We start from the raw sequence: 11,859 nt of genomic DNA, 5'->3' as shown, positions 1-11,859 counted from the left end.
CTATACTGTGGGCATACAAAAGCCTCAATTTACTGCACAGTAAATGTGCATGTTGTGAGTTGGGTATCCCAAAAGGGTGGAGGAATAACGCTTTTCCGAAAACTTCGTCACAAATTTGATTGGTATTTCACAACCCCTTATCCTACAGTGCTGGTTAATACCTCATTTTACGCCTAATTTAATATGCTTTCAGTGTGGAGAAACATGAGATCATACAGTGCTCTGTAAAAAAAATGGCATCAGTTTGAATGAAAAATGCCAGGGGTGGAGGTGCAGGCGGATGCGGTGCAGGCGGATGCGGGAGTGAGCAATATATGAAAAATCATGGGCATAAGTTCAAATAACTGGTTTCTTTTACCATTCTTTTACAAATTTAGACAGGAAGGAATGTAAAAACAGTATTTAAGTTGATTTTTTCAACAATTGATACGCAATAAGTCGTGACTTTTGGTTAGAGTGCATATTTCTGTAATTTTGGCTAAAAGTCCATATATGCAATGATGGAATGGGCATTCATTACCTTAATTACTGGTAATCCTATTAGTGAGCCAATTTGAATATTAAAATAAGTTATTTGTTAGTCTATTCCTTCATTTTTAAATTCATTTTCATTACTTCAAGTGGAGGAACCTACTATTTTGCTTTAACAAAATAAGCCATACATCTGGGTTAGGAGTGGAAAATTTTGGTAATTTCAGCCATTGGTATTGTACGCAACAAAGGAATGGACATTCAGTACTTAATTAATCCCATAAATGAGCCAATTTAAATATTAATTGAGTTATTTGTTTGTCTATTCTTTCATTTCATAACTTCAAGTAGAGAAACCTCCTAATTTGTTTTAAAATAAGTCATGCATTTGTGTTGGAGTCAAAATTTTGTTATTTCAGCCGTTGTACTGTATTGTGCGCATCAATGGAATTGATTTTCGTTACCTTAATTAATCCTATTAATAAGCCAATTTGAATACTTTAATGAGTTATTTGTTCTATTTTTTCATTTTTAAATGACTGTAACATTAATTGCAGTACCTTAAGAACTTGCTTGTGTATATATTTCTCTTCTTGACTTTAATTTCCTTAATGATAGAATAAACTGTTCATTAATTACACGTAAAAATGTCGTTGACCTTGCTGATGTAATTAGCATATGAACTTCTTAATGTAAAATATTTTGAATTATACCATTTGAAGTATTATCATGTTCAGAACAAATCCTCCAAATCTGGTAAATTTCTTGCATGAAATAAAAATTTGGTAGGACTTTTTGTGAAAAAGGTCCAATTTGAGAAAAACGTGTTTGAAAATTGAGATTTACATAGACGACTGTGTATTAATTAATTAGTAATTAAGGATTATCTCGAAAAATAAACATGTTTTATGGCTACAAATGGTGTTAACTATTAGAGGCTATCAATATACAAAATATCAAGAAATATGTTTTTTGCCATTTTTAACCCCTTTATTGAAAAGGTGCCCACCTTACGACATGCGACCTGTGTATAGGCAATGCAAGCCTTCAGTAATGTATAGTTAGACTATAAAGAACTGTTTGTTTAAGCTGTGAACTAATTGATATTACAGGGCTGCATATTTATAATTTACTGCTTACATCTCTTAAAATTTCTTTTTCAAAATCAACACATGCAATGTTGTTAACAATATGTTTTTCAGTGACCTTCAAAAAGTATCTGACTTGCTACTCTGCAACTGTTCAGCCTTTCAATCCTAACAGTGTAAATGCCTCATAGAATGAATTACAGGTGAAAATGTGCAGCACGATTGAAGAATTCCTCAAAGCCTTTGTTGGGCTAAGTAATGGGAGTAATTTACATTTCATTTGAAAAACGTTCCTATCGGTATTTAAGTGCTGTGAATACCTTTTTCTTATATCTTTTTGTTGTTGCCGTATCGTAATGACTATGTTTATTTCAAATCAAACTTGGTCAAAAAATAAACACAATTTTGCCAAAGTGTGACTTAAAATCAAGTCCAATGCCTGGAAATGATAGTCTGGGCTATTTAGAGGCATTTTGGCTTAGAATTTGTCTACACTAAGCCCCAATCATGCTGGGGCTTTGTTGCATTGCAGATGGTATTGAAAGACTTTGCTTACCAATAGTTGGCAACCCTATCATTTGCACACTCCTCCTTTGTGCATATTGGCAGTTATATGATACCATGTTACAATAATATGATCAGACAACTGACTTCAAACTGCCATGGCTTCTAAAGAGGTATTTGTGCTATGTACTTATTTGCTATGAATGAATACTTTGCTCATTCATTGCAGAAGCATTTTCATAACTTAGCTGTAAAAAGACAAAGTCCCAATTCATTTTGTTTAAATTTGCCACAATCACACATCATTGGATGTTGTATACTGCATACAACAGGTTACTTACACCCACCCCGATCTATGGTAACCTTTAGAAGAAATGCCACGGCAAAGATGGAGATGGTTATTTAGTCTAATATGTCAGTTGCAGACCAAACATAGAAGTTTCAGGAATTGTTCAGATGTTTGAACTACTGTACTCTACCTATGTACAGTGCACGTATCAGGCTTACAAGATGTTCAAAGATACAGACACATGCATGCATGAAGCCAGCAAAATATTTGACAAATACACAAGAAAAGAATTTAAGCCTACTGGCAACATTTGTGAGGGAAATAAAAGGGGAAAAGAAAATAGCAAAACCCATTGATGCCATCAGTTTTGTCCAACCCTACCTAAGATTTATATTTCAAAGGTTCTCTAAGGATCTGTCATGCACAAAAACCAGGCAATTTAATCAGATCATGGGCATGCATACTGTATATGCCATTCCCACCCCTTTAACCTAATATAAAATTAGATTTATCCCTAATTATACAGCTAATTTTTACAACCCAAATATGTCTCAGAATGTACCATTTGATGTCTAAAATGTTATTTTGGGGGGGGGGGGGGGTAGGCAGAGGAGAACTTGTCTCTCTACATTAGACTTGGCATCAACTGCCCGAGGATAAATCCACTTCTTTATAACAGTTTGGATCAACCTGTGATACTAACACTAGTAAGATGAAGTAGAAAATGTGCATAAGTGAAAGCCAAGACAAAGCCCTAACCACTGAGTTTGTTGTGGAATATGTCATATGTCAACAGACAACCTACTGTAAGTGTATGGTGAGGTGTGACTGGCATTTTACCTGAGGTAAAGTTTGTTTGTTTGTTCTCTGACCACAACTTCAAACTGATGAGACTGATCTGATAAATCCTTCCTGTTGATTGACCTATCTCCATTGTTATTCAGTAGACACTGAATAAATAACCTCTTAAATTAACACTGTTGGATTTATCTATTGTAGGCAATAGCACAGACTGCAGGTTCTGTATAGCTTGACCTGTTAGAAAACTAAATATCCAGTGGAAAAGATAGACAATTCTGATTTACACATAATTTGCAGGCTTACAAAGCAATCTGGTGCAGGTATCCAGAGACTTGAGATTTGTCTAACAAAGACACCCTATCAAGTTATAAGACTTTCATCCAATTCCTTGTAATCATATACAACAATATAAAGAAGCAATATAAGAAACTATCTTTGTATTACATTGCACCAACCATTGGTGTTATAAATGACTTTCGGAAAGAGGGGGGAAGGGGAGGGGGAGGTGTCTAGGCTGACATAAGTGATCAAACAAAGTTGCACTACCCAGAAAGCCAGTCGGCTATGTGATTCCTTGCCATACAATTTGCTCTAAGTTCCAAATAAGTTCCAAATAGCTGTCTGACTAATGAATAACAAATGAGTTAAATGTGTCCAAGAATTAAGTAAGAACCAAAAAAGTTCAGAGATTTTTAGTTGTTATTTGTACACTAGTAAGGATTTACAGTATATAATTTTTATTCCAAAATCCATAAAAAAAACAGTCTTCCAGTGTGAAATATAGACACATACTACTGTATAGATGTATTACAAGAACAATTTCTGTTTACTAATTCTGAGCAAACTAATCAGCTCTGCCATCTTGAAACCATCCCTTTAAAAATTGTTATTGATAAATGAGAGCTCTACATGACATTGTTTATACACTGTGAAATATTTTCACCAACTTACTGCCAAAGCAAAAGTCATCAAATATAAATCATAGACAAAATGGCAAATTTTTCCACCATTTGAAATAATCTGTTGACCATTTGAGCCAATTTTTCTACCATTTGGGATAACCTATTGACCCCTTGAAGCTCAGCAAGAAACTGAAAAGCCCCCCACTAAGTGTGTTAAAGCAAAACTATCAACTCTTGAAGCAGATTTAGTTCCTGGGTGACTGTATTTTTTTGTTGAATACCTGTAGAGCTCCTTCAAAGTTTAACTTAAACTGAACTAACATCATAGCATTGGATAATTCACAGATTAAAGTCTCAATGTGTGTTTGCCAAATTTATATTTCAACCTTTCCAGCTTACTGCGCTAACAGTTCAGTAAAAATGACAGCGTTCTATGCAATTTCATATTAATATTCATTATTTTTATTGATTTATCTGTCGTTAAACATTTTGAGCTGAATAAAATTCGCCAGATTTTTAAGGAGTCCATAGATTCTACAATCTTCAATCAAAATTTGCAAGCCCCGCCCAACAGATCATGCGCCAATCAAATCTCTCTGTTTTGTTTACGACCATTTGGCCTATATTACTTGCACTTTTGTGGGCTGGCCTGTGTAAGGTCTCTTGAATATTTTCTTTCTTTCGGTCTCACTGATATAGGTGTTTTCAGACATTTCCTCCGTGGAATTTGGTCAAAAAATGTGGACAATACGAGTATATATATAGGTTAAATTTGTGTAATGAGCATGCTGATATAGGTGGTCACAGTGATTTTACGGTAAATCGTTCGCGCCATAAGGACAACAGAAAATAAATTTCTTTCTATCAATTGCGACAGCTGTTCTCCATTAAACCCACCTGGTCAGAGTGCATTTAGAATAAGAAACTGAATCTGCTTCGGGAGTTTGTTTTCCGAAATTCATCAGCAAACACATATTGAGACTTTAAAAGTAGCTTTAACTTTTGAGTTATCATGTTTAAAGGGTTTTCAAACATTGACTCCTGTTGACCTTATTTGACTTGTGACCTCTACCAAGTTCAATAGGGTTCTTGTAATCACCAAGCTGGATCTACATACTAAGCATGAAGTACAAGCATGATGTACTTCTTGAGTTATCATGTTTACAATATTTTTATACTTTGACTTTTATGTTGACTGCAAATGACCTTTGACTTCCACCAATTTTCAATACGGTTCTTGTAATCACCAAGCTGGATCTGAGTACCATGTATGAAGTTTTTGAGTTATCCTGTTTACAAAGTTTTCAAACAAATGACCAATGAACTTCACAGAAAAGAATAGGGTTCTTGTACTCAATAACCAAGGATGAATGAACTTAATGAGTTATAGTGTTTACAAGCAAGTGTCACACACATACACACACACATGCCAACATCATAGCAAAGATTCCTTCTGCCTCCCGCAATTTCTTCATTCAGAATGAAGAGTAGACACATTGCCTGTAATGGGTATGTAACTACCCACATTTATAATGGCTGGAAGGAGAGGCCATGCAGTGCAACATGTCGTAGCAACCTTGAATTTTTGTCATCGGATTATCAGACTAAATGGGAATCACGTTAACAGTACAGACCAAAATTGCACAAGTCGCGATGTTGCAACTAATATAGAGTAAGTTCGGTACAAAATGACAGACTTATTAGGTGGATCTGAAGTTGTTGGAATAAAGTTGACGATCGTTTTTTTTTTCTGTGCAACTTTTTTTGTAAAGGAAAATCAAAATGCTGTTATTCGGAGGCTTCAGTATGTCATAGGGTTTGGGTTTCTTATTGCAGGTCAAACAAGCAAAATGCAAGTCACTTGGGAGCTCTGCCACTATTCCTTAGTCTGCAGGTGCCAATAAAAGGTTGACAACTCTATCGGTACTTAGTCCTATTAGCATTTATCGTGGTTCCATGATTCGAGCATGGGATTCTATGATTCCATCTTTGTCCAGGCTGGATAAAGACACTCGTAAGTCATGTTAATAACCCGAAAGTTGGATGAATAACAAAAGTTGTAGGTCTTATTCCTCCACCTAACAAGTGAATAAAATTATGCATTTTCTTATTCGGCCACAGTTGGGAGGATAATGCAATGTTTATTCCTTATTCATCTTGTTGCCAGACACAACATGTAGAATTCTCGTATTACTAGTCCAACATCCACATGAACAGTGAGGGTACAAGTTAGGCCTAACTTACTCCTTATTCTTCCAGCAACTGTGTGAATAACTTGATTTTTTTTCCCTCTATTATGAATAGGTGCGATTTTATATTTAATTCATACAATACAGTGTGGCATAGGCGTAATGTTAGAGCTACGTTGGCCTAAGCAGTACTGTGTCACATTTATAATTGTGTATAACGGTAGTTTCTGACTAAGCTATTGAGTATTAAAGTTACTGAAAATACTGCATAGCCTAGTGTAGTAAGTTATGACTGTAGGCCCTAGTGTTAGATTAGGCCTAGGGGGCCTAGTACAATACTAGTAATATTAGTACTAGATATTGCTAATAGTAATACTATGCTTCATCAACAGTACTAAGTTATGTCAACTTTATGCCCTATGTAAGTTAACTAGTCTAAAACCAGGGTTAATTTAGAAAGTGTAATCGCACCTGCGAACGTCATGCCTAAGTTAGACTAGGCCTATAGGCCAGGGCTATGATATGTCCTGCAGTCCTAGAACTGGTACTGTGGCTCTAGTCTAATTGTCTAACTAATGAAAGTATCATGCAGCCGTCTGCTCCCTTCTTATGGCATGCAGCTACTCATTTAAAAGGACTGAAAACCAACCTGATGTATCTCACCAACGTGATGGCAGTTGCTTAACGAGGGTTGTTTACACAACAGCATTAAGCTACAAAGCCCTCCGGTAAAGATTGCATTGGTTCTACTTCTGGTATTACTTCGCTTATCATTTGTTATGACTTTTGGGTAGCATGCATGCTTTTTCCAAAACAGTACCAGAGTAGCAGTGTAATGAGCGCATGCGTAGAATGAGAATCTAGGGACGTGTATGGCAAGCGAAATGCCCATAATTAGGAATACAATATACGGCTCTGAATAAGATTGTTGAACAGCGCCACTGAGGGGAGGGTGGGACGAAACTGGGACTGCTCGGGGGAAATGCATGCACGTGAACATGCACATATACACATTGGCAAGATTTAACGTTGTACTACACAATTGTTGCTAAAATGATGGGATGATAGAACCATTTCCATTGAAGCCTTCTTATTGTTTCTAAACATTTCTTAAAGGGCAAGGGAATCCCCTCCGATTACACCTCTCTCTTAAACGGATGTTGGCTAAGCCAAATTTCGTGCGCCCGCCCTTAATAATTCCAAGGAAATCACGTATATGTGGAATTTAACCCCGCACACACCCTCCCACTCCAAAAAAGTAGAAGGGGTAATCATAGAAAGTAGTGGTTGCGCCAGTGGTATAGAATCTACATCGTGACATGTGAAAGTCATCTATCTATACAGGCGTTGATTTTAAACCTTATTTCTGCTACTCTTCAAATAGGGACAAAAAGAGAATTAGGGCGTGGTTAATTCTGATCAGGGTTGGGGGTGATACTGGTTGGGAAAAAAAACATAGATTAATTAGACCAACTAGTATTAGGGGCAGATCTCTCATGATGGGATCCACAGAAATTTGTCTTCTTATATGTGCTTTAAAGTCTCTATACGAGAAATCAAACAAGATTAGGCCGCGAAGAGTACCCACTCCCCCATCCCCACTACCCCCACTGTGCCACCACTGATTCTTGTTCCCATGTCATTTGGTTATGGATTTAGTTCTGGTTTTGACAAACATTATAAACCCTGATGAATCTACGGAAGCTAGAAAGGACATGGTGATGAAAGAGAAACAAAGTCGTCAAAATGACAAAATTCAGAAAAATGACGTTTTGCCGAGTTAAACAACTCGGCAAAACAACAAAATTATTAAATTTGCCGAGATGCAACAAGTCGTCAAATGACAAAATTCTGAAAATTGACGTTTTGCCGAGATACAATAACTCATCAAAATGACAAAAATCTGAAAATTGACGTTTTGCCGAGATACAACAAGTCGTCAAAATGACCAAATTTTGAAAATTGACGTTTTGCCGAGATACAACAAGTCGTCAAAATGACAAATATCTGAATCTTAACGTTTTAATCATTTGTCGTTTTGACGAGTTGTTTAACTCGGCAAAACGTCATTTTTAGGAATTTTGTCATTTTGACGAGTTTGTTTCTCTTTTATCACCATGTCCTTTCTACGCTTCCGTATGAATCTCCCCTTGTGAAACGAGCACGTCGACACCCCGATACAGGTACAGGTACAGGTAGCATACGCCCATTAAAAGCCCCATTGACTTACACACTAAATCACAAAAGTAATGTGGTCTCTAAGTCTAGATAAAAGTTTTCACTAGCTAAACGCTACCCATCACCGGATAGCTGACAAGTTGGCCTTTCATGGCACCATCAATTTTCCGTACCATGACCATGTAGATTTTTTGCTATCCGAGCCGGAAGTTTTCGTCACTTGTAAACAAACCTCTTCACTCAGTGGTAAACAAATTTCCTACGCTGCTCCCGGGAGGCCTCAAGGGGTCTAAAATTGCCTCAATTGACCCAATTTTCTCACCACATGTACTTCCATTCATGCTCTTCAAGATGCAAGCCACAAAAAACTAGATTATGATTGATAACAGGTCACAAAAGATGTTCTCCCGCTGCTTTTTGGCACTTTTCCTGAAATAGGAGAACAATCGAGCGGATTGATATAGACTCTAATAGGAGTATGCCACCTTACAGTCTCCGCTAGTCAGGGTTGACCTGCCGTTCAGCGTTTTCACATCTCAGATACAAATTCATATACACTTAATGAGGGTGACGGTGTCACAGTATGTTAGCACCAATCAAAATAGATCTTAAAGAAGGTTTGGGGTTTCAGCCAATCGCTGCCAAGCACCCCAAATCAAGATGTCTGCGCCCATAGATGTAAACAAAGTGCAAAGCGTATACGAGAAGAATGGCGACTTCCAGCCCGACTTCAAGCCACTGATCTGTACAGATCAGTGCTTCAAGCGTGTATAGTCAAGGTGAAGGAGCATAGAAATAGAGAAATGGCGAGCGGTCGATTCGGGCGCTTTGGAAGTGATGGAGAAGTCCGAATTTCGATATAGCCTACCTATAACTAGTAGTAGGCATAGTATTAACTACTGTAGTTACTATTAGTACTAGCCTACTACTACTAGGCGTAACTGTATTTTAGGAATGTAACTGTGTTAGCCTTACTTAGGCCTGCAAACTGTACTGCCAGTGTCATGCACGGCAATTCACTCAGGTATTTTAATAATTATTAGTACCCTAGGGCCTAGGATCAATACTTAGCTTTGTACTGGTGGATCCAAGGGGAGGGGTGTCGTGCTTTCCCAAAGGCGATTCACAATATGTCTAATGCCCCATTGTTTGTCCTTTGTACACTGTATAACAATGTGCAGCGTATTGTCTGCAATTTTGAAAAATATAATATTATTACCTAGTACTCACTCCACATTTTCTTCAGCACTAGGCTATACTGTACGTATTTCGTGGACTTTTGTGGATGAAATTGGAAGCCCTCAGTTTGTAATGACTTTGTAAACTGCAGTGATTGAGATCCTTGTTTGGACAAGGTGTTGAGCTATTTTAATAAAATTGTGACAGGTGATCAGCATGAGATCCAAGAGAACTTGATATGTCATTCAAAAGCATGACTATACAGTCTGGCCTTAATTTCAAAAGATGGTTTACTGACAACACACCCTGGCAGAAGATGTCAATGATCGTTAACATGCTGATAAAAAAGATAGTACTAGCAGTATAGAAGCACAACCAAAAAACATTGGAAAGGAAAGTTAAGCTGCACTCAAAGACACACAAAATATTTTGCATGGTTCCATGACTGGTCTATGGAAGTTGCCATCATGGTATTGTATGAACGGAGACTCTGGAGCAAAATGTTGTTATTCCATATTTAATGGAGTGGCACCTGGTTAATGGAGATCTTGCACAGTGTATGTAAAATACTGGTGTAAGTCTGAGCAACTGGATATTCGAAAGACTCCCCCATATTGGAATGTTACTTTTAGCTCGAACAAGCTATGCCACTTGAACTATTGTGACTCAGAATCTTCACTCTGTCAATCTATCTAGCTGTTATCCATCTGTTATTCATCTTTCTATAGTACCTTTTTGAAGTAACTACTGAATGGGTGGTGTGAAAGCCCCTCATAGCACTGGGACTGTATGACAGCCTTTGGCTTAGCCATCCTTTACCAACTTTAAACCGTGCAGTCTTGTGTTTGAGCAAGTGGGATTGCTTGACAAAAGATTGAACTATTAAGTTTATGTAGACAGCTCAAAATTGGCAAAATACAATTAGCTTCCTAGTTGTGTTAACATGTAATAGATAACCATCAAGGTGGTAATTTTGTTCACCATACATGTATCTGTGCTAGCAGCCTAGGAGTCATCATTTACAGTTTGTATTTAGGAATTCTATAAAAATTATGTCTAATTCTTTCAGGTTGACACACGATGTGGTCGAGTACTTATTTATGAATCAAGTAGAGCCTTGTTTACAGGAAATCTGCAGCATATCATACAACATGCCAGTTTCAGGGTTTGCAAATCAATCAATCTTTTGGTATATATGACCAGTTTACAGCACTTGGTAACTTATCAGTAGTATTAAAAAAGCTATATAAATTTAGGGTTAAAATTTCACAACTTGAGTGTGGTATTACATTTATCTATGGTTGTTTAAGTGCTCTGGAAACTCTTTTTGTGATGGATTTTTGTGAAAGTTGGATGCAATTTCCTCTGCAATGTCACAATTGCAACCACAAGCATTCCTCTGGCAACTAGAAATGTTCATCCTCTCAGTTTAGTCACTGAGCCGGTGTTCGTTCAATCATCTGTTGGCAAAATTTTCAGACATTGAATGAGAAGAAATTCAATAATTTCACCTATGGCAGTTTGCAAAACTTTTGCCAAAAGTGGGCAAAACTGGCAAATACTCTACACAAAATACAAGACATCACACTCATATTTTCATGCATATTGTGTTGAAACTTTTTATCTTTTCATTCTATTTATGTCAAGAGACATGCTGAAGGGCATAAGAAGCCTCATAGAGAAAGGTTCATGAGTGCAGTAGTAGCAAAAAGAAATGACAGTAATCACATAGAGACTGATTTGGCTGGACATAACTGAAAATTATATGTTCTACTAGTTTTATCAATTTTTATGTCTTTCACCAGCCATGATTGCTAATAATGAAGGCATACTGTGCATACCTGAAAAGGCAATGGGTTGGGAGGAGGCATATTTCTTGGTTTTGCAGGTTTATGTGTATGTAGTTGTTTAAAGCTGCAGTATGGTATAATGCAGTTGAACCTCATATTGTGATAAGTTAAATACTGTCCCTGGATACAGTTAGTATTTTACCTTTGCAGACATTCTTAGATGTTTACTCATTTAGGTACTGTAAAACTTCATAGGATCAAGCAAATGATCCAAATAACTATGATTGATCACAATTCAAGTCAATTGAGAAAGCACTGTATGCAAGCAGAATAACAATTAGAATGGTTGTTCAGTGATGATAAAAAAAGGGGGTGTGGCAGAAAAGGTTTGTAGGAATTTTTTCTCAAGTTACTATCATAATTATCATATTTCTGCCACCTAATCATACAGTTAATCAAGAAGAATTT

The 11,859-nt window shown here is 36.9% G+C and overlaps 1 protein-coding gene and 1 long non-coding RNA gene across 3 annotated transcripts in view; one reads left to right on the top strand and one right to left on the bottom strand.

Moving 5' to 3' along the window:
- LOC139968047 (uncharacterized) overlaps positions 1-7,056 on the bottom strand; it is a 36,216-nt gene extending 29,160 nt beyond the window's left edge. The window contains exon 1 of one of the 2 annotated variants that reach the window (XM_071972355.1): positions 6,908-7,056. In XM_071972355.1, coding sequence (XP_071828456.1) covers positions 6,908-6,953 — 46 coding nt within the window. In that variant the 5' untranslated portion in view covers positions 6,954-7,056. Of the gene's footprint in view, positions 1-6,893 lie in introns of both variants that reach the window. The other variant, XM_071972356.1, reaches the window with a different exon arrangement.
- A 1,927-nt stretch (positions 7,057-8,983) lies between these two features.
- On the top strand, positions 8,984-10,854 carry LOC139968042 (uncharacterized). Its single transcript, XR_011793211.1, has 2 exons — positions 8,984-9,302; positions 10,671-10,854. It is a non-coding gene; the product is annotated as an uncharacterized lncRNA (long non-coding RNA).
- The last annotated feature ends 1,005 nt before the right edge of the window (positions 10,855-11,859 follow it).

Source organism: Apostichopus japonicus, chromosome 5, assembly GCF_037975245.1.
Source record: "Apostichopus japonicus isolate 1M-3 chromosome 5, ASM3797524v1, whole genome shotgun sequence".
Taxonomy (NCBI): domain Eukaryota; kingdom Metazoa; phylum Echinodermata; class Holothuroidea; order Aspidochirotida; family Stichopodidae; genus Apostichopus; species Apostichopus japonicus.
Note: the sequence above shows the minus strand (reverse complement) of the source record. Positions and strands in the feature narration are given on the sequence as shown.